This window comes from Geotrypetes seraphini, chromosome 15, assembly GCF_902459505.1.
Source record: "Geotrypetes seraphini chromosome 15, aGeoSer1.1, whole genome shotgun sequence".
NCBI classification, from domain to species: domain Eukaryota; kingdom Metazoa; phylum Chordata; class Amphibia; order Gymnophiona; family Dermophiidae; genus Geotrypetes; species Geotrypetes seraphini.
In genome coordinates, this window is record NC_047098.1 from 71,046,144 (window position 1) to 71,069,625 (window position 23,482).

At 42.4% G+C, this 23,482-nt stretch overlaps 1 protein-coding gene across 4 annotated transcripts in view; it reads left to right on the forward strand.

Annotated features, from left to right (window-relative positions):
• Positions 1 to 23,182, forward strand: part of TMEM120A (transmembrane protein 120A) — a 59,458-nt gene extending 36,276 nt beyond the window's left edge. For 3 of the 4 annotated variants that reach the window (XM_033922486.1, XM_033922487.1, XM_033922485.1), the window contains 5 exons: positions 7,990 to 8,051; positions 12,724 to 12,816; positions 15,614 to 15,678; positions 21,164 to 21,232; positions 21,368 to 23,182. In XM_033922486.1, the coding sequence (XP_033778377.1) occupies positions 7,990 to 8,051; positions 12,724 to 12,816; positions 15,614 to 15,678; positions 21,164 to 21,232; positions 21,368 to 21,481 (403 nt within the window). In that variant the 3' untranslated portion in view covers positions 21,482 to 23,182. The remainder of the gene's footprint in view (positions 1 to 7,989; positions 8,052 to 12,723; positions 12,817 to 15,613; positions 15,679 to 21,163; positions 21,233 to 21,367) is intronic. The other variant, XM_033922488.1, reaches the window with a different exon arrangement.
• Positions 23,183 to 23,482: the final 300 nt, after the last annotated feature.

Consider the following 23,482-nt stretch of genomic DNA (forward strand, 5'->3'; position numbering starts at 1 on the left):
TGTTGATCCAATAAATTACAAGAGGCAGGAGGAGGAAGTTCCAAACTTGCAGGCCTACTATTGAAATATTGAAGTATTTGTCTTCCAAGTACTATAATAGTGATCTATAAAGGAGAACCTGCCAGGGTGGGTGAAGTTGAAAAGAATCTCTCTTTGTACTGTTACGCCTACCGTGGCATGAGGTGGGTTCCAAGGAAGCGAGATGCCTCCAGTGGTATACAGGGATAAGCATCTATTCTCTTGCAAAGATATAGGATTCTATAGTATAGCTGTTGCTTCCCAGTAGTTGCAAACTGTGCAGAAGGGTGTTGCTCAAAACTCTGAACTTCTCTCCTTCTGCAGTGGAGAACAGCTCCCTCTTCAGTTTTTCCTTCTGCTAATGAACTCGGGCAGGAACACTGAATTCAAATCCAAACTACTCATTCCACATGATCTGCCCAGAGCCCTAAGATCTACAAATCAACATTTATTCTTCATACTTTCATTAAAAATTATTAGTACACACCATACAACAACATTCTCAGTAACCTCCCCCCACGATCTGTAATTCTTTACCATTGCACATTAGAGAAGAAAAAAATCTAGATAGGTGGGATTTGTGTAAGACTGTCTGGTGTCCAAGAACATTCGATGTATCTTGTTGGCCAGTGCGGACAGCACCCCTGCCTTACTTGTTAGCTTTGACGCTGAAAAGGCTTTTGACCGTGTGAGATGGGGGTTCCTCTTTGCTGGACTGTGTGCGTACGGGATGGGCCCCTTCTTTTTTAATCCTATCCAGGTGTTGTATTGTGATACGGAAGAGCGGATCTTGGTGAATGGAGGACTTTCAATCCCCTTTTCAATTCGTCGGGGCACTCGCCAGTGCTGCCCTTTCTTGCCGTTGTTGTTTGTGCTTTATTTAGATCCTTTGATCAGAGAACTGCAATCTAATGTAGGCATCAGCGGCCTTCAGCTGGGTGCCATTCATTTTATGGTCGCGGCATTTGCTGATGACCTCCTGGTTTTCTTGACTGACCTGCACTGATCGTTGTCTACTCTTCTGGAGAGCATTCGGGAATATGGGTATTTTTCAGGATTTGCTCTGAATCTGAGGCGCTAGCCTCTACAAAGCATCTTCAGAGGTCTCGGGAAGGCCTTTCCATTGAAATGGGCTGAGTCATCTTTTTGCTACTTGGGAATCCAGCTATCCTTAGATGTTCGGGAGCTTTACTGGTTGAATGTAGATCACTTGCTTTCCACTACTGGCTCTGTCCTGGTGATTTGCCACTTTCCTTGATGGGGAGAGTGCATCTCTTTAGGATTGTGTTGTTCCCTAAGTGGCTTTACGTTCTGCAAACACTCCCTCTGTATCTCTTGCACAAAGATGTCCGGGCCTTCTACTCTTTGCTATCGAAGTTTTGTTGGAGAGACAGGAAACCTAAGTTGAGGTGGAAGTTGCTGGAGGGCTCCTGGGACCGGGGAGGCTTCAGGGTGCTGAATATTGCTCTTTATAATCAAGCTTGCCTTTTACGACATGTCCGGGACTGGGTCTTGGGTACAGCCCTCTATACTGACACCTCCCTGGAACGAGATTATTTTTACCCTGATCACCTCCTCTCGCTTCTCCATGCTTGGATGGTGGAGGTGCATGGTCCTAGTAGACGTAGTGTCTTGTTTAGACTGCTTTGGGAGGTGTGGCGTCAGGACCCCCATGTTAGTGTTTTGTTGCCTCTGACCGATAATCTCTCCTTCTCACCGGGACTGGTCCCTTCGGTTTTTGATAGATGGCGGGCTAGGGGCTTTTAATTTATTTCCCATGTTTTTCGGGATGACGGGGAGCTCCTGTCCTGCAGTCAGTTGCTGCAACGTGGCCTTGCACCCCCTGGCCTTGTTTATGCTTATTGTCAATTACTGCATTATGTGACGTCTCTCCTTGGAGGTTCCCTATCTTTGGATTTTGAGCTTCGTTTTCGAGCCTTCTTGGAGGGGGGGGATCCAGAGCCTGGGTCTCGGTCTCCTTTTTTCATAAGCAGCTTAGTGCCTTTGGGCCGCCTCAGGATTTCTCCTTTGTGTTGAAGGCTTGGCAGCGGGATTTGGGGAGGGAGCTTGGGGTGGATTTTTTGCTCTGAGCTCTTAAACGTATCCCTGCTCTAGTACATAATGCTGAGCTCCGAGAGTGTCACTATCGAGCCAGGTTGAGAGCGTATACCTCCCAGAGTTGGACCTACCACATGGGCTGTGTATTCACCCAACACTGTCTTACTTGTATCACTGAAGTGAATTCTTACTTTCATGGCATTTGGAGCTGTGAGAATATTCGGGACTTTTGGGGAGATTTGGCTTCCTTCCTTCGGGGCCTGTTGCATGTTCCTGTCTCTCTCTCTGTGTTTTCTGTTTATACCTCTGCTGAAAAACTGTTATATCCTGGGGAAAAAGTGTATTTTGAATTACTGGTTGGCTGATGTTCCCCCCTCCTTCTGGTATTGGAGGAATAAATTACACAGAATTGGTTACTCCTCTCGCCACCGAAGCAGAGACTTTGTACTTAAGAACATAAGAAATTGCCTCCGCTGGGTCAGACCAGAGGTCCATCTCGCCCAGCAGTCCGCACCCGCAGCGGCCCATCAGGCCCATGACCTGTACGGTGATCCTTTCCTAAGCCCTTTAATCCCTCCTATCTTCTGTCTATACTTTTTGTAAAACATATCTCTACCCTTTTCTGTATCCCTCAATCCCCCTATCCTTCAGGAATTTTCCAATCCTTCTTTGAACCCCTGTAGTGTACTCTGTCCTATCACAACCTCCGGAAGCGCATTCCAGGTGTCCACCACCCTCTGATTAAAAAAGAACTTCCTAGCATTGGTTCTAAAATTGTCCCCTTTCAGTTTCTCCACGTGCCTCCTTGTGCTTGTGGTTCCCAATAGTCTGAAGAATCTGTCTCTTTCTATCTTCTCTATGCCTTTCATGATCTTGAAGGTCTCTATCATGTCTCCTCTGAGTCTCCGCTTTTCCAGGGAGAAGAGCCCCAGCCTTTCTAACCTGTCTGCGTATGAAAGGTTTTCCATACCTTTTATCAATTTTGTCGCTCTTCTCTGGACCCTTTCAAGTATCGCCATGACCTTCTTGAGGTACGGTGACCAATACTGGACACAGTACTCCAGATGAGGGTGCACCATCGCACGATACAGCGGCATGGTGACTTCCTTCATCCTGGTTGTAATGCCCTTCCTAATAATACCCAACATTCTGTTTGTTTTCTTTGAGGCTGCGGCACATTGTGCCGTTGATTTCATTGTTGTATCTACCAGCACACCAAAGTCTTTTTCAAGATTACAATCCCCTAGTGCTGATCCCCCCCATTTTGTAGCTGAACATCGGGTTCTTTTTCCCTAAATGCATGACCTTGCATTTCTCTATATTAAAGCGCATTTGCCATTTATTTGCCCACTCTTCCAGTTTGTTTAGGTCCCTTTGTAGGTCTTCACATTCTTCCTCGGTTCTAACCCTGCTGCAGAGTTTGGTGTCGTCTGCAAATTTTATGACTTCACACTTCGTCCCCGCTTCAAGGTTGTCTATAAATACATTGAACAGCAGCGGTCCGAGCACCGACCCCTGGGGAACACCGCTCGTGACCCTCCGCCAGTCCGAGTAGTGGCCCTTCACTCCAACCCTTTGCTTCCTGCCTGCCAACCAGTGTTTTATCCATCTGTGTACGTCCCCTTCTACCCCGTGGCTCCACAGTTTCCTAAGAACCCATTCATGGGGTACCTTGTCAAAGGCTTTTTGAAAGTTGAGATAAATGATGTCTACGGGTTCTCCTTTATCCATCTGGCTGTTTATCCCTTGGTCTCCTTATTTGGACATTTTGCCTTCCAGGAGTCGGAGTCACATTTTGAACAGACTGCAGTTGTACCCTACCCCACCTGTCTGACCTTTGTAACCTGAGAGGACATCAGAGTCCAGTCTTATATAATTTCAATTTTTTGTCTGCCATTTTGCATTTGTAGGTTTGTGGTTCTTTCTTGTTAATAAAAACAGATTTAAACTAAAAAAAAATCTAGATAAATTTAAAGGGACATTGAAATGTTTTCTCTTTAAAGACGCTTTTGAACACTGATTTTCCCTTTCTTTCTTTTTTTTTGTCTAAAGTACACAGTGGCAATGAAATTGTTCCCCTTCGTTCCTATTGTCCTTCCCATTAATGTTTTCTTTCCTTGACTTTATTGGAGTTCTTCCATCTTGTTTAATTGTTTGTTATGTCTACGTCTTTATTTTAATTTTTGTACTCCCCCCTTTTTTAAATTATTATTGTATATTGCCTAGAATCTAGGATAGGCAATCAATCAAATTTAAAAAAAAACTTGTTGAAGCGGCCACAACCTGGTACACCCAAGTAAAAAACCTCTATGAGGGCCTAGCCTCAGTCAAAGAAATTAAATGCTACCCCCGTAATCTCTCCTTTCCCTGCTAGACTGATAACCTAAGAATCAAGAAAAGAGAACTAAGAAAAGCAGAGAGGGAATGGTACAAATCCAGGCCAAATGGTGACAAATCCAATTGGAGAAAACTACACGAAGAATACAAGCAAGGTATACTCGACGCAAAAAAGGCCTACTATGCCCAACAACTACTAACACAGATCTAAAAAACGATATTCTCGGCACCACAAGGAGACAATCAACACCTAAACACCAGCCTTGACAGCGAATCGCTCTCCGACTTCTTCACTGAAAAACTAGACAATATATGTTCCCACCTGAGCCTTTCTGGTGTCCCTGTTTATGGAGAGCACAGGGGCATTTTCTGGCAGTCACTTGGGGCCAAAGACTATTCTACTAGCGTTCCCAGGGAAACTCGTTACTCCTCTCTCTCCTCCCTCTCCTCCCTGACACAGGTTTCTTCCCTCCTCCACCAAGGACAAACAGATTTCTCCTGTGATTTTGAAGGCAATCTACTGCCTGAAGCAAAAGATGAGAAGCTCCCTCCCCCCCCCTTCATTTGCTGAAGTAGGTAAAAAAATCAGCCAACTGCTCTTGTTCGGCTACTGCAAGCCCTCCCTCCAATATGCTCTCCTATTTCCTGCCCAGACATGGATCCTTCACATAGGCCGCCCTGCCACCTTCCTTGGAGTCTTCTCTGGACTGCATTGCACCCCTCAAATGTAACTTCCTGTTTCCTTGAGTCAGGCTGCAGTCCAGAGAAGACTCCAAGGCTGCTGGTGACCTTTAAAAGGTAAATGAAGGAGGGAGGATGGAAAGAGAGGTAGTGAGTGGGAGGGAACATGCTCGGATGCAGCTGGAAGGAGCACCGAGTGGCCGAGAGCAACTAAGTGTTGAATATACAGCACGTGTTGCTTTTAGCGGCTTCTGTCCGCTTACCACTCTTTACAGCAGATAACGACCTCCACGGTTCTTTCAGACTGCCCAACACATAAAGTCATTATTAAATTGTCTTTTTTTTTTTTTCTTTGATATTTCTGGGACACAGACCATAGAAGTCCTTCCAGTATTACTGGAGTTGCTGTCAAAGCTCACTCCAGCCCATCCAAACCATCTTGTCATTTGCACAATATAGACTGTCAAAGTCTGCCAACGCTGTCTTCGTGCTCCAAATGACAGGAGTTTCAGTTGAAGCCCTACCCAGCCCATATGGGACACAAGTCTGCCCTGTACCAGCAGATAGAAACATAGAAACATAGAAAAATGACGGCAGAAAAGGGCCAAAGCCCCTCAAGTCTGCCCACTCTATTGACCCTTCTCTTTGATTTTGCTCACCACCCCCTGCCCTTACCTCATTAGAGATCCCACATGAATATCCAATTATTCTGATTCTCATATCATTGGAGCAATAGAAATACAAAACCTAAAGAAAATCTCGACATTCCTAACACTAATGCTAGGATTCAAACTGCCATTTTAATTTTAATTTTTTTTTTTAAATTATTGCAATGAATAGATTTCATTTTTCCCTTAATAGTATAAGTTAAAAATAGGGAGAGGGGATAATTTATGATCTTTTATTAATGGTAAGAAGGATAGGAAAGTATTTATTAAATGATATAAGCGTTTAATACATAATATGAAAGGGGTGGGAGGGAGGGAGATAAACTTTATAATTTAATTTATTGCTGAATATTAAGTGTTTTATCTAAGTTCAAATGATTGTACTTGTTGACGCACTTATTGTAAGTTTGAAAAATGAATAAAGATTTTATTTAAAAAAAAAACAAAACCAACTGCAAGAACCTTTCCTATTACTCCTGGAGGAATTTGGTGCAAAATGAAAAATTCTGCAGAACAATTTTAGAAATTCTGTGCCGCTGCTTCAAAACTCTGCATCTTTTTTTTTATCATTTCCCCAATCACTCCCCCAGCTTCTAGATTTCTGTGATCAGTCTATGGATATGTGCTGTAAGGGGGAGGAGATCAGAAACCTTCTTAAAGGAGAGCATCACCCTGGTGAAGTAGGAGACAGTCCTGAAGGCAGGACCTGCTCATTAGGGGATATAATGTCCTCTCGCACCGCAGATGTGACTCCAGGGGATTCTGCCCAGGAGGGAAGGGTTAGGATGGCCATAAAAGTAGAAGATTTGATCATTAGGCTGGTAGACGTGAGGATCAATTGGTGCAAAGGTGGCAGACCTCACACGTCACCTAGATAAGATTTTAGACAGCACTGGGGTAGTGAGGTTCTGGAAGCCAAATTTAGGCTCTTAAGTATCTTTAAAATATAAAATCATAAACAGGAAAACAGAGCATCCCAGTAGATTTCAAGAGGCAAATTAGCCATGCCAACTGCTGAACAATTGATATGACAAACATTGTTTGAAATGCCAGATGGGAGAGTTAGAATATGTTGCACTCTGACATCTTTCTGCCGGCCAGCCTATTTTCTAGGTGGCTGTCTCTGCCATGTCCCTTCCCGGCATCTAATCCTTTCACCCTTCTGCCCCTCCAATCGGAATTTTTCCCATTCCCTCTACCTTTAATTTGTTGTAAAAGTTGGCAGGCGGTGGCAGCGATTCATAGAGCTACCCTGCCCCTGGTCCCGTCATTTTCTCTTCACTGCGGTCCACCCCAACGGAAACAGGAAGCTGTTAGAGAGGAGAGGCCACAGTGGTGAGAAGATGCTGGGACCAGTGGCAGGGGGCAGGATAGCTCCGTGAATCGCTGCCTGCCAACAAATTAAAGGTAGATGCAACGTGCGGGTGGGGGAATGGGAAAATGCCGACTGGGAAGGAAAAGGGTGAAAGGATTAGATGCCGTGAAGGGATGCGGCAGAGAGAACTGACCAGAAAGTAGGCTGACTGGCATCAAGATGCTGCTCCCTCAAGAGTGCCGCCTCATTATACGGCTGCCCCTGACCTGGGAGACTCCTGACAGGAAAAGACCTAGGATGTCCTCTCGCTATCACAGCAACACGTTTATCCCACTGTTCACAGTGTGATAAGGGAACTTGTATGATTGATCAGGATAAACCTTATCCATGTTTCTATTATTGATCCTAAGAAAACTCTCTCTACCTTTTTAATTACTTTTTATATCTAAATATTAACTATTCATGCAAAAAATCTCTCATGCTGCATGCCAAACAAGTATTCTTAAACATGCTGAAATGATCATAGCACACTTATCTCAAATGTAGACAGGCAGCCCTGGCCCGACGGGACCTGTTTCGCTGTATTGTTCTTGCAGCTTTTAGGGTGTAGGGTGCCTACTTTATTCCTCAGATAGAAGACACATTTTTGTGGAGATCTTTTGTTTCATGAGTAAATCAAGAAAACGTTTTGTTGTTTACCTGCAATTACATCACTTTCTTTTCCAGAGATAAATAAAAAAGAATTGACATCTATATGTGAACATTTCTTAAGAAAGAACTGAATATTTCATGGGGTGTCCTAAATTTTATATATATATATATATATATATATATATATATGAAAATTAACTCATGAATTACAAAAGAAGCACAATTGAAATGAGAATTTCCCTGATGCTGTCTCTCTTGCAGGCCAGATGGAGTGATGTATCACATGTTTCGGAATCAGTATATGTCCTTTTGCATGTTTCAAAGTAAGTACCCATTACTTCTAATTTTGCTAAAATTGATAGTGGTGGGTGGGTGGTTTTTAGTTTTGATCTGTTTTGCCATCCACGATGCTTCCTCAACTGAAAAAAGCTTACAGAGCAAGACTACATTTCCCCAAAACGAAGGCAATTGAGTTTTTGCTAAATTACGCCATCACATACTCGATATTGTTTTCAGCTGATTGACAATAAGGAATGAGATGAAGGAACAGCGAACCATGAAACCTAAGTGTTTTAGGGGTACTTTCAACTATGTGGCATGTCCAAAAAGACATTCATCTGCTTCAATAGACTACACTGAACTAAGTTTTATAGACCAGGTCATCAACCAAAAGGAGCACGACTCGGTTAACAATAAAAGACTCATACAGTGACTCCCAGGAGTGCACAAATCCTCTTACAAGTGTTTACATCTGCTTCAAAGACCGTATGAATGTGCCTATGTACTCTGAAAGTACCTAATATGCGCCAATTCTGGCATACTCCGCCTTGATCCGCAAGGCATTGGCGGAATAGAAATCACTAATGTAATGTAATGTAATTAGTCATTTTCCCAAATAAATAACCACCATGAAAGTATGCACAAATTTCATGGTGGTACATTTATCGTGGGCATGCATAGGGGCATAGCAGGGTTGGAAATGCATAGATTATTCAATTTATTTATGGCCCCACTTGGCAAGTTGTTTTTGGAGTTAGGAGTTAATTATCGGCTATGCACAGATGATTTGCAATTTCTTTTTGAGGTGCCGGTCGATTGTTCCAAGGGTTTTCAATTGCCATCTACTTATTTTGATGCCATTGTTGATTGGATGAAAAACAATGGAGTTCGTTTGAATATTGCAAAAATTCTGTGGCTATCTGTTACTGGTTTTCAGAATGCTCCAGAGTATTCCAATAGAGCAAGAGATCAAGGTGTTGGGGGTATTATTGGATTCTTCTCGCTCTTTCCGTGGGCATCAAATATTGTGATCAATTAAGTTCAGCGTCCCAAAGTTGTGCGTGGGGAGAACGGGACAGGGGATCTAAAAAGTGGACAGTCCTGTTCAAAACGGGACGTATGGTCACCTTAGTTCTAAGGTTCTTTTTGGTTTACTATCCTCATACCTAGTATTTTATTCAACAAAATGCACTAGAAATCCAGGTATGTTCATCTTCCCTACTCCAGGAGCCTGTCACTGTAAGACTTTTCTGGATAGGACATTGGAATATCAAGCGGGGAAGATGAATTCCTGGTTGAGACCGTTGATTACCCTCAGGAAATCTTTCAACCAAATCCAAACTTATATGTTTAAGATGGTGGTTTTTTTAATAAGCTATGTTTTTAATGTGTTCCCCTTTTTAAATTGGTGCTGTATTTAATTAATGTTGAATCTATAATAGTTGTGATTGTGTGTTTTCCTGATATTGTATTTTTTAACTGAAATGTCTCAGTTTTCCCTGTTGTGAACCGCTTAGAACTGCTGGTGGGGCGGATACAAGAAAATAAATTTATTATTAGTATTAGTTTGACTCTGCGAATCGTTAGTAAAGGAAAGTTTCATCTGAGCATGTTTTGATTATAGTTTTGTATTATTGAGGGATAGTCTGGAGCGTTGGTGCCACGAAACGATGGTCGGCCTGGCTGTTTTCTAACTAGTTAGTTCTGACTATTTTCAGGCTCCCACCTGCCAGTAATAAGCAGAACACACAAACTTAGGGCTCTTTTTACAAAGGTGCGTTATCGCACACGTTAAATTCCCCAGCACGCTAGCCACTACTGGATGTGGTAGATTTTGTACGTGCGCTAAAAACCCTAGCGCACCTTTGTAAAAGGAGCCCTTAGTGGTACAAATATGCTTTTTTAACATTGTGGAAATTAAGAACCATAAAAAAATACTTTGATCCTTTATTGTTCAGACTATTGGTGCAGGTATTACTTTTATCTATTTTAGACTATTGTAACATCATCTATTTAGGAGCACCCAAAAAAATTCTAAGGATAATTCAGAATCCAGCTGTTCGATTGATTTTTACTTTAAACAAGTCCGACCATATTAGTCCATATTATTGTTTACTTCATTGGCTGCCTTTGGAGGCAAGAGTATTATTCAAATTTTCCTGTATCTGCTTTAAGGTGATATCGGGATTGTCTCCAGCTTACCTTTTTCCTCATTTTGTGTTGCATAAACCATCAAGAGAAACTAGAAACTTCTACTTATTTGCTTATCCAAAAACGAATGGTCTTAGATAGGACCCAGCATTTCAAGCTGGTAGGCAACAATCTTGGTTAGGTAAATGGATTCAGCAAGCTATGTTATCGGAAATTAACTAAGACCACTTTGTTCAATAAGTTTATTACTTAGTAAGTTTTATTATTGAAATTCTATTTTATAAATATTTGTATTATTGTATTTCGCTGATTGTCCAGCTCTTTATAGTGTAAACTGCCTAGAACTTTTGGTTATGGCGGTATCTAATATAATAAAGCCCTAAGCGAACATGCGCACTCCCACCTGCGTGCACCCGTTTTCTGTGCGCTGTAGGGCACCGCAGGTAGGAGTGTGCATGCGCGAGAATCCCCCCCCCCCCCCGAGGTGATGTAGGCTGTGGCGGCTGTCGGCGGCTGAAGGCCGCAGTGGCGGATGGCGGCGGCTGCAGCGGCAGCTGTTGGCGGCTGTCAGCAGCTGCGGAGTCCTTTGCCGCCCCCCCTTCCCTTCCCGCGGTTCCGACTACGAACCTGGTGATTCCAGCAGCGTATGCAGCAGTCTTCACACGCTGCTTCGGGCCCTTCTACTGCCCTGATTTGCTCTGCCGCATCTCTGATGATGTCATCAGGGACGTGCCAGAGTAAATCAGGGCAGTAGAAGGACCCGAAGCTGCGTGTGAAGAATGCTGCACACGCTGCTGGAATCACCAGGTTCGTAGTTGGGACCGCAGGAAGGGGGGGTGGCAGTGTCAGTCTTGAAACTGTACGAAGGCCAAAAGCATGGCTTGGATGAAAAGTAAGCTTCTGGTTATCAGGGCTACAGAAAGTTTGATAAGAAACTATCTTAGAATTTATTACCAAATCAGTTACTATTGAACACTTTTTCCATCATTGTCTTTTGGAATTTATTTTTGTTGTTGTGCAAAGATCTGCAGTGAATTTTGCCATTAATAGTGAATAACTCGCTCAGCAAAAACATATTTTGCTGCTCATGTCACATTGCCTGATTCATTAATTTTTTTTTTTTTGCTCACAGGTCAGTGCAGGCAGCATTCTAATTTTGAAACGGACTCAAGATGAATGGATTGTGGTCCCATTTTGTTTTAGTAGATGGGGGAGTGTGCAGAAATTTAGGTGGATATCTTTTGGTGACTTTTTGGGAATTAAATCACTGTTTTCCTATGGCTGCGTGGGGAGCAGACAAGGGATAGTGGTGGATAGCCGAGGAAAAAGAAAGATAGAAATGCAGAAACAGGCTAAGGAGAGAGAGAGAAAGAAATAAAGACAGACACACACACACATATATTCTAGCACCCGTTAATGTAACGGGCTATAAGACTAGTAAAAGAATAAAGTTATTATTCTTAGATGCCAGTGATGCTTGGGTGAAAGAGAGTGGGAACACCTCTCCATGTCTGAGGCTCTTCTTTTGCCTTAAAATACTTTTTCTGGCGTTGGTGTGTCCTGACCTAATGGAGTGATTTGTTTTCTAGTATATTTTCCCTCCATTCCTCTTTTTTTCTGATTTCTTTTCCACAATATCTTTTTGGTAGTCATTTTATTTTGTGTTTTATGCTACCTGCATAGAATTGTTGGAAGTGCAGAATACAAATTTTTAAATAAAATAAACCACAGTTGCAGTTAATACAGAATATGGCAGCTAAACTCATCTTTGGAATGAGAAAGTATGATCATATCTGTCCTCTGTTAAGAAAGCTTCATTGGCTCTCAATCCAGTTTAAATGCGTCTGCGTCATTTTTAAGCTTCTCTATGGACTATTTGGCCCTTTGCTCCCTTTATACTGGAATACCCTTAGATATTGCCATTCGAGGAATACACAGAGATATAAACTACTGCTCCCGTCCTTCAAAGGAATTAAATCTGCCGGGAAATTCAGTCAATCGTTCGCTTATAAACTGGTAGAAAGGCGGAATGGGCTTCCTGACTCTTGTCTGACTAGGTCAGTTACAACAACTTTATTCTTTACACAATACTTGAACAGTTTACCTAAAGATTCAACAAATTGATTGCTCTAGAACATTTATTTTCTCTTATGCTCTTGTTCGTTTTTTTGCTGGTCTTTAATTACTGGTAAACCGAGTCGAGCTCCGCTGGGAGATGACCTGGTATAGAAATCGAAGCCTAGGTTAGATTAACACAAGTCAAAGGGATCAAAGAATGTGAACTCTGATAATGGATCATAAAGAAGTCGTCTATATATCTGGTCATATTGATCTACCCTAATGTTACCTCCCTTTTATTTTCATTTTATCTCGATGTATTTACTAATTTACCTTTTTTCTCCCCCCCCTCGTCTCACATATATTTTCATTTATTTTAACTTTAGATATGATAGATTTTAAATTTCATTTCATTGTAAACTGATAAACTATCTTGAAAACCTAGCTAGAAAATCTGGTGGCATCTTTTGACTATTCTGGGCTGCTTTCCTTTCTCTGCTGCTCCAGGCTTTGTTCAGTTTCTCCAGTACTATTACCAGAGCGGCTGCCTCTACAGGCTGAGATCGCTGGGAGAGAGGCACACCATGGATCTAACAGTCGGTAAGTGCAAACCCATGTCTGTCTGTGTTTCCTGAGACTTTATTTTATTTCTTAGGATTTATATACCCTTTTAGAAAACATTCACCCAAGGCAGTATGCAAATAGCAATATAGAGAATGGCATAGTTGTTGTTATTAGGTGGCATCGACTCGTGCTTGATGAATTGTGGATCTAAAAAGAAATCAGTTTTGCTCTAGTCTGGAAAGGTCCTCCAGCATCATCCCCATGGTTGTTTTCAACATGGCCAGCCGTCTGAGTGCAGATTCCTTCAATTTTCCCAAACATGATGGCCTCCTCCAGTGTTCTCTCTTTTCTGATGGTGTGACCAAAATAACTTCATCATTTGGGCTTCGAGTGACATAGCCGGTTTCATCTCTTCCAGAATCAATTTGTTGGAGACAAAAATTTCTGGAACATCTATATTCAATCTTATTGAAAAATGGGCTAAAAATTTCAAACTTCAATTGAATTCAGAAAAACCAAATGTATTTCTTGCTAGTCCATCTAATAAAATTATGGAGACTTTGCTAGTGATAAATGGATTGAACTATACTATCAGTCCTACAATAAAAATTATAGGTATTACTTTAGACCAATCTTTTGACATTTGAAGCCCATACCGATATTCTGATTAAAAAATGTTACTATACTCTTTGGAAATTAAGTACATTAAAGTCATATTTCAATTTTTCATCTTTCTGATTGTTGGTTCAATCTCTAGCATTGAGCACATTAGATTACTGTAATATCATCTACTTAGGATCATGCAAAAAAACTATCAGATTAAGAATTATTCAAAATACTGCTGTGCATTTGATATTCAGGTTGAAAAAATCAGATCACGTTAACCTTTATTACAGAAATTTACATTGGTTGCCAGTGGAGGCCAGAATTATATTCAAATTTGCATGTTTATGTTCTAAAACGCTGGTAGAACTCGCTCCAGTTTACCTGGTTAATCATTTTGTATTCTTTACAAATTCTTGTCCCATGCGGAGAATTTCTTTGTTTTCTTTTCCTACATTAAAAGGATGTATCTTTAAAAGGTTTCTGGATAAAACTTTATCTTACCAGGCTGGTGTTTGGAGCAGAACCTTAAGTGGTTTATTTTTGAATTCATTATCTTATCAAATGGTTAGAAAATCTGTGAAGTCCTGTTTGTATGATAAATTTGTTTAAGAAATTTCAGTCATGCGAGTAATATATTTCTATATGTATTTCATCTGCATCTGGGAGATTCTCTTGCTATAAACTGCTCTGAACTGTTAAGCTATTGCGGATTATAAATAAATTTTATTATAATTAAGCAGGACTAAGCAAACACTTCTGGAGACTAAGCACCGTCCAAAACACTGCAGTGAGACTCATATTCAACCTGAAAAAATTCAACCACATCACACTTTTCTACCAAAAACTACATTGGCTTAAAGTAGAGAGCCAAGTGCTTTTCAAATTCAGATGTCTCTTCTACAAAGCTCTACATGGTCTATTGCCCAATTACCTCACCAGTCAGTTCATATTCACCAGACTGGACGATCCACTCAACCTCAATCAAACCTATTGCGTTCAATTCTGGTTTCCTTATCTCAAGAAGGTTATAGTGGCGCTAGAAAAGGTTCAAAGAAGAGCGACCAAGATGGTAAAGGGGATGGGACTCCTCTTGAATGAGACAAGATTAAAACGATTAGGGCTCTTCAGCTGAAGGGAGATATATTTGAGGTCTACAAAATCCTGAGTGGAGTAGAGCGGGTATAAGTGGATCGATTTTTCACTCCATCAAAAATTACAAAGAATAAGGGACACTTGATGAAGTTACAGGGAAATACTTTTAAAACCAATTGGAAGAAATTTTTTTTCACTCAGAAAATAGTTAAGCTCTGGAACGCGTTGCCAGAAGATGTGGTAAGAGCAGATATAGCATAGCTGGTTTTAAGAAACGTTTGGACAAGTTCCTGGAGGAAAAGTCCATAGTCTGCTTGCCCTGGATCGGTAGCATGGAATATTGCTTCTCCTTGGGTTTTGGCCAGGTACTAGTGACCGTGAGAACGGGCTACTGGGCTTGATGGACCATAGGTCTGACCCAGTAAGGCTATTCTGATGTTCCCCTCAGTTAAAGGATGCACCCAAAAGAGATTCATCAACAGACTTACCATCCCAAGCAGCCTCCAAAGATCCTGAATTGAGCCAGCTGGTCAGAACATCCACGTCTAGATGTACTTCAGAAAGCTCCTAAAAACGCACCTCTTTTCCAAACTTGGCGATCCACCTTAAACCCCAGGAAAAGTCTACCACCTCCATCAATCTTCTATTCCATGTTGTGGCTCTCAGTCTTTGACCTTCCTTACCTATTTATTAACTTCCCTCTCATAAAGTCCTGCTCAATTCCCTTTTCAGTTTTTCAGTTCATTCATTTAGTTGTAGCTTACTGATTCTACTCAGCCACCTTTTCTGTAAACTGCCTCGAACCGAAAGACTTTTTCAGTATATAAATAAAGATTTATGTTATGTTGTTACAGACACCTGTTGCCCCAGGTGTATCTTGTATCCTGACTTCAAAATCAATTTTTACACAACGCCCAACACGTTTCGGTGACAATCACACAATTGAGTATGAGTCCAGGAACATATATCCACCTTCAAAACTACTTTTTTGTAGGATTTCACAAAGTTTCTGGCAGTAGAACGTAAGTGCAAAGATCATGAGCTGTAGAGCTGTAAATGAGCCAAACCAACTTGCAGAAATGTGGTGTGTTTCTCTGCTGACCTACTGATACTTATATTCTGTGATCTCTTGCAGAAGGCTTTCAGTCCTGGATGTGGCGGGGTCTCACTTTTCTGCTACCCTTCCTTTTCTTTGGACAGGTGTGTAACTTTTGCCTAACAGGTCTGTTGGTGGTAAATCTTTCCTGCTGGGATGAAAGGAGGGAGAAGGGGTGGAAAGTTGGAGGAGGCTACAATGCCACTGAAAATAAATTGTAAAGCTTCCTTGGAAACATGGGTTTTTTAATGCTTAGAATGGAGAAGCGTGTGCCAAGGTCTCATAAATCTTTATTCTTATCTCTTCAGCTTCCTCAGGGCAGGTAGTAGAAGTCAGTGCAAGCATCAGATGGAGTGTTGCCCTCAGAATGTAACAAATGGAAATCAATGCCCTCTATAATCAGATTCCCATTAATACAGGGGTGTCGAAGTCCCTCCTCGAGGGCCGCAATCCAGTCGGGTTTTCAGGATTTCCCCAATGAAAGCAGTGCAAGCAAATAGATCTCATGCATATTCATTGGGGGATTGCGGTCCTTGAGGAGGGACTTTGACACTCCTGCTTTAATACCTCTCCAGTGTTTCAGGGTACAGCTGTTTAAAGCATCTCACAAACCACAGGGAAGATTGCTTTTTGAGAGGGAGGGAGTCAAACATATAGAAACATGATGTAAAAAGAAAAAAGGCCAAACTGCCCATCTTACTTTGGCTCGCGAGATCATACTTAGACTTTAAATGAAGATGCTCTAGGTATATCTAACATGAGGGCAATGTGTGGAAGTATCAGTTTTGCAGAATAAACTACAGCCTGTTTCAGTGGGGTTGGTCCATGGCTTGATGGTTCCCATTTCCTAGCCTGGCACTGTTTCTCAAGTATCCCTTTCTCCCCAAGTCCTTAGGATTTTCAATATATCCCTCATGAATAACTAGTTTGTGTATGCTGGAGGCAGAGTTTCTGTAGAGAGTTCCGGAGCTGTCTGTGATGACAGGACTAAGCCCTGTTAGGTTTGGCTCCAATTTAAGTTATAAGTCGAATAAAAATACTCAAAATAACTGTTTGTTTATGTATCCATCTGTAAAAGCTTGTCGTTATAAGAGATTTTTAGACAAGACTTTTGCTTTCCTGGTTAAGTATTCTGATTCCACAAGCTCAATCGTATTATGCTTTCAGAAAGTTGTTGAAAACTTACTTGGTTGATATGTTTTCACTGATTGTACAGTCCTTCTTGGTTGTGAACCTCCTGGAACTCATGGTTGGGCGGTATACAAGAATAAATATTATTATTATTATTATTAAGTGAAGGTATAAAATAAGGAAACATCCCAGGTAGCTGCAAATGACTCTCTGAAGCCCAGTGGAGGAGGAAGAAACAGCTGCTCCTACCCTCCAGGAAACTGCTGGGGGACCCAACCAATTAGGTTTTCACGCTATCCCTAATGACTATGAAATGAAGCAGATTTGCATGTCTGTCACCTCTTTTATTAGGGATATCTTGTTAATCTGACTGGTTGGGGTGGTCAGGTTTAAGAGCCACTGGTTTGGACCATTGAGTCAGATAAGCAATGGATTATCCCAGGGTTCCCAAACCTATCCTAGGGAATCCCCAACCAGCCAGTCAGTTAGGTAGGTTTTCAGGATATCCAAAATGAGGGTCTATGACAGTTGGTAGGGTGACAGTTGGTAGGATCTTCCTTCCATTTGTCGTACCCTGTCAGAAATGTTAAAATTAAAAAGCTAAATGGTCCACGGCTTGCCATCAGCTGATTGCAGCAGGGGAATCCCTGATCAGCTGAACTGGCAGGACTCCCCAAAACCGGTGCTTCGGAGAGTCCTTCAAGCTCAGCTGATCAGGGATTCCCCACTGCATAGGGGGAAGGGAAGGACCACCATTTTGAGCCAATCAGGGCCTTAGGCCCCTCCCAGTGCATCCTAAGAAGCACTGGGAGGGGGAGGGGCCACTATTTTGAAGAGGTGGCCTTATCGACAGGAAGGAGTGAGCATCCCTCCTGCTGATTTTTTCATCCAAAGGTACAGAGGGTTAGGAAATGTCAGGGGTGTGTAGAGTTGCTTGAGTCCATCATAGCCACCCAACTCACATCATATTTAGAGAGATTCTCTATCCTCCTACCTTACCAATATGGATTTTGTCCCAATTTCAGCACCAAATCACTACTGACCTCCTTAATCTCAAAGGTCCAACTACTCCACTCTCGAAATAAGTTTGCTGTCCTCCTTCAATTCGACCTTTCCGCTGCTTTTGATGTTGTTCACCATGACATCCTAGTCTACCAACTCTCCGAGATAGGCATCAACTCCACAGTCTTAGACTGGTTCTCAAAATTCTTACGTTCTCGTTCTTACACCGTCAACATGAATGGCACCTCATCCGCCCCCTGGCAACCAACGTGTGGAGTCCTGCAAGGCTCTCCTATTCTGTTTAACATCTATATGTCCTCCCTTAAACTCCTCCATCTATCCCCCCTAGAAACAATTTACACTTATGCTGACAATATCCTAGTCCTCGAGACCGACCCAAACCTTACCAACCTCTCGGAGAACATATCCTCCTGTAAAACGAACCTCCAGTCCTGGGCCCATACTGTCAAAATGAAACTGAACGAGTCCAAAGCTAAACTACTTTGGCTTGGCCCTAAACTAGACCAACTTCCCACCTCCATCCCCCTGTCATCTGGCTCCACTCTGCAGCTGGAGTCCTTAAGCAATGTTCTGGGCATTATCATCGACTCCACTTTGTCCTTCAACGATCACCTCAATTCCTTGGCAAAAAAATGCTATTTCAGCCTTCACATGCTGAGGAAAGTAAGATCCTATTTCCATCAAAATCACTTTACCGTTCTCGTCCAATCTATCATCCTGTCCAGACTGGACTACTGCAACTCAATCCTTACCAAGAAAAACCTTCATAGACTTCAGCGGATCCAGAATGCCGCGGCAAGCTCATCTTTGCAAAAAGTAAATTCGACCATGTCTCACCGCTCCTGTCTAAGCTTCACTGGCTTCCGATTATCGCCAGGGTCCACTTTAAATGCGCCTGCCTAATTTTCAAAATCCTTCACAGCATCCTCCCTCCCTTCATCCCACTCTCCTGGAACTCCTTAAATCTTAATACCACCAGACCCATTCACAAACTAAAATTATCCTTTCCTTCATTAAAAGGCATATCCCATGCAGGAAAACTAGGGACCTACCTCCCCTTCAGATTCACTGAGCTCTGGAACAACCTTACCTCCCCCCTCCAGATCCTGAGCTCTCTCCAACTCTTCCGCAAACATCTGAGAACCTGGCTTTTTTCAAAAATGTAATACCTACCCCATTTTTGGCATACTAAGCCCCCCAAATATCCTTCTCACTATACTCTTTAACCTCATTGGAGTTCCTTTCTCTCTCAACTCTTGTAAACCGTGCCGAGCTCTACGATTGTGGAGATGATGCGGTATATAAACCTAAGGTTTAGTTTAGTTTAGAGGGAGGTGTGGGGGCATCGGGCTCAGTGGAAGGGGGGATGGGGTATCCCCCCTGTCAATTTTTAACCTGGTATTGTGCATCTACTTGAGTCTCTGTCGAAGCTCACTCCAGCTCATCTAAACCATCTCAGCCCATCCTCAACTGAATGGCCATATATGTGACACAGACATAAGAACATAAGAAGTGCCATCTCCGGAACAGACCCTAGGTCCATCAAGTCTGGCAATCCGCACACGCGAAGGCCCCGCCAGGTGTACCCTGGCATAGTTTAAGTCCCCATATCACTCTAAGCTTCTCATAAGGAGAAGTGCATCTAGCTTACCCTTACCCATGTCACTTTATGCCTCTCATAAGGAGATGTACATCTAACTTACTCTTAAATCCTAGAACGGTGGATTCCGCAACTACCTCTCCTGGGAGAGCATTTCAGGTGTCCACCACTCGTTGCGTGAAGCAGAACTTCCTGATATTTGTCCTGAACTTGTACCCCCTTAGCTTCAGTCCTTATTTTTTCTGCCTAAGTGCATCACTTTGCATTTTTCCACATTAAACTTCATCTTCCATTTATCTGCCCAATTCTCCAATCGGCTCAAGTCACTCTGGAGTTCCTCACTGTCCTTTGCGATTTGATGGCCCGGCATAGCTTTGTGTCATCTGCAAACTTGATGATCTCGCTGGATGTTCCATCCTCTAGGTCGTTGATGAAAATATTAAATAAGATGGGCCTAAGTACCGAGCCCTGGGGGACACTGCTAGTCACATTCTCCCAGTCCGAGAACTTCCCATTTATGCCCACTCTCTGCCTTCTGCTCTCCAGCCATTTGCCTATCCATCTTAGTATATCTCCTTCTATTCCATGGCCTTGCAGTTTCCTGAGGAGTCTTGTCGAATGCTTTCTGAAAATCCAAGTATATAATATCCACCGGTTCTCTGTGCAGTACTGGCCTTAATTCTTCAATATATACCATTATTTTCTGATTCTAGATCCTCTGTGTCCAACCCACGCTTTTTTGAACTCAGTCACCGTTTTCATCTCCACCACCTCTCTCAGGAATGAATTCCAGGCATCAATCACCTCTCCGTAAAGAAGAATTTCCTAACATTACTCTTGAGTCTACCACCCCTCAACCTCATATTATGTCCTCTGGTTTTACCATTTTCCTTTATCTGGAAAATATTTTGTTCTACGTTAATACTTTTCAAGTATTTGAACGTCTGAATCAAATCTCCCCTGTCCCTCCTTTCCTCTGGTGTATACATATTCAGGGCTTCCAGTCTCTCATCATACGTCTTTTGGCGCAAACATCCTACCATTTTTGTTGCCTTCCTCTGGACCGCTTCAAGTCTTCTTATGTCCTTCGCCAGATACGGTCTCCAAAACTGAACACAATACTCCAAGTGGGGCCTTACCAATGACCTGTACAAGGGCATCAACACCTTCTTCTACCGGTCATGGCGCTCTCTATACAGCCTAGCATCCTTCTAGCAACAGCCACCTCCTTGTCACACTGTTTCTTTGCCTTTAGATCTTCAGACACTATCACCCCAAAGTCCCTCTCCCCATCCGTGCATATCAGCCTCTCACGTCCCAGCACATATGGCTCCTTCCGATTTCTAATCCCCAAATGCATTACTCGCATTTCTTTGCATTGAATTTTAGTTGCCAGATATTAGACCATTAGGCTTCTGGAATTTGCATACAGACATTTCAAACAGTGTATTTACAACTTGATCAGCAGATGATGGTGATAATTTGTGAATATTCTAAAAATCTGACTGGCTGGACAGGTTTAGGAATCACTGATGTACTAAGCTCAAGCTAAAATGTATTGAAACTTATCAAGTTACTATATAATCTGAAAGTTGATCTTAGAGCTCAACTCCAATGAGGGAAGGAAGGTGTTTGATTCAGTGCAGTCTCTTTCCAGGCTGTGGGTCATTTTTTTTCATCCTGTGCATAGGAGAGAAAAATCAGGTGCAATATGCAATCAGAGCCAAATTTTAAGAAGCTGTAAGAACATGAGCTTTTAAGTTGGTGTCTGAGCCCTTGCTGCAATGAGGCATGTCTTGAAGACAGATCTAATGACCCATTTGTTTCTTTTCCAGTTCTGGCAGCTTTTCAATGCACTTACACTATTTCATCTAGCCAGAGACCCGCAGTGCAGAGAGTGGCAGGTAAGGAAGAAACTGGAGCCCAGAACCCCCATACCTGAGTGGCAGAGGTACTGGGAGGTTAAACTGTAGCATTGTTTATGACTTGTTAACGTTCTGGATCTAGCACTCAGCTGCCCTTTGCCTTCTTCTCTGCAGGTGATCATGTGTAGCATCACCTTCCTCTTGCACTTCCTGGGAAACTTCTTCACCACACTGAGGGTTGTCCACCAGAAGTTCCAAACTCAAACCGAGAGCAAAAAGAAGAACTAACATGGAAACAAAAAGACTGACACACTTCTCTCTCCCTGTGCCTAGTTCAATGGGCCACCTCCTTCCCAGGGCTTCAAATCCCCCTATCCTCCTGTGTACACATGCCATATGTCCTGCAGATTACCAAACTAAGGTAACCTGAACTGGTTCCACTTACTACGGTACCTGCTAGTCTGCTTTTGGTATTGGTGAAGTAGTTGAACTTCTCCATCCAGAATGTCTTTCTGCCAGACATTTGTGTTCCTGAGCCGTACTTACTAAGTGATATTTGTTCTTGTACCTAAGCAGGGCTACAAGAATCCACAACCTCCCTCTTCTAACATACACAATTGTACTGGGATTCGTGCTTGACCTTCAGCTCTCTCTGGCCTCAGAGTCTTCAGTGACTGAAGGTGACCTAAGAGTATCAGGCACATTCCTAGTGTATTTCTGAATCTCAATGGGAAAGGAAGGGGAATGGAGCAGAGGGAATGCCTTTTTCTCTGGTCTGTAGCTCAAGTGTGGGAAACCAGTGTCCACCCTATGCTGCTATAAGTAAAGTATGTGCTCTCTTAAGTGTGGTGTACCTGTGGGTTATCTTCTTAATATTTGTATTGGTGAAGGCTGCAGTCGAAAGATGGTGCTTTGGAATAGAAGAGGGCTATGGGCTTGTGCCAGAAGGCAGAGTTTTGTAGTGATGCCCACTTTCATACTAAGACAAGAGCTGATTGCATTGGAAAGGTAATTTCCCGAAAAGTGCACTCAAAGCTGAAAAGTTACTATGAAGATACAGAAGGAGAAGGAATAAAACCAATGGGAGGGTTTGGGGGTGAAGGGCAATGGCCAAACTGGATGTCTAGAGCGATGCGGATGGATGGGAAGAGTTAGGATAATTAACCTGGCTAGGGAATTTGGATTTAGATCTTGCTTGCTCATGGTGAGTTAGTCAAATACAGTAGGAGTGACCTGCCTATCATGGAGAAAAGTAGGTAGACTGCAGGACAAACGGAATTTTGCTTTGCTTGTGGGCATAAACTGCCTGCCCTGTGTTTGCACAAGGGCAGGCAGTTTGATTATGGCCCCTATAGCTATTGTACTGGAACATGCTTAACAGAGGTTGAATTACCATTCTACTCTTAGCCTTTGAAATGTTCTCCGAGTAGGTCTGACTCCCACTCAAAGCCTAAGGTACAAACATTGTCCCTGTAGCCACTGAGTGGGACTTTTTTAAAAATCCATTTACTGTTAGTAAAAGTTTGCCTGCTTCTACATGCTAGGGGCAGAGTTTGGACTTGTTTCTGTCTTTAACGATACATTTTGAAAGCAAAACTATGTGCTTACTTTCTCTTTGAAAACTGATGTGCTTTATTGCTTTGCCACAGCCAGTTGAGTTACAGGATGGCCACCATAGGAAACCTTTTGTACACATACAACAGGTTTTGGCTTGAGTGGTCAGTGGGGTCCCACCATTGAGGCTTTATCCTAGGTTTCGTTTTGGAGGACTCCAAATACACAATCTGCTAGGTAAGAAAAGGTTTGTTGTTGTTGTTTTAGGAGGGGGGAGGGGACATGCTGCTATTATCTTCTGGCTCTGTGAAATGAAGGAAACCAAAAACCACTTTGAGGCCTTCTTTTGTATTGGTAGATGAATATGTAAAATGTCTTGTACTGTTAACAAGGGTTACAATTTTATTAAATATATGGAAGTACAGATTAACCTAACACAAGTTTTGTTCCTAAGTGGTGCGACCTCATCTGAAGTATTGCATTCAATTCTGGTCTCCTTATCGCAAGAAATATAAAACAGCACTAGAAAAGGTTCAGAGAAGAGCAACCAAGATGATAAAGGGCATTGAACTCCTCTCGTATGAGGAGAGACTAAAAAGGTTAGGACTCTTTAGCTTGGAAAAGTGACGGCTGAGGGGGAGATATGATTGAAGTCTACAAAATCCTGAGTGGAGTAGAACGGGTACAAGTGGATCAATTTTTCCCTCTGTCAAAATAAGACTAGGGGATACTCAA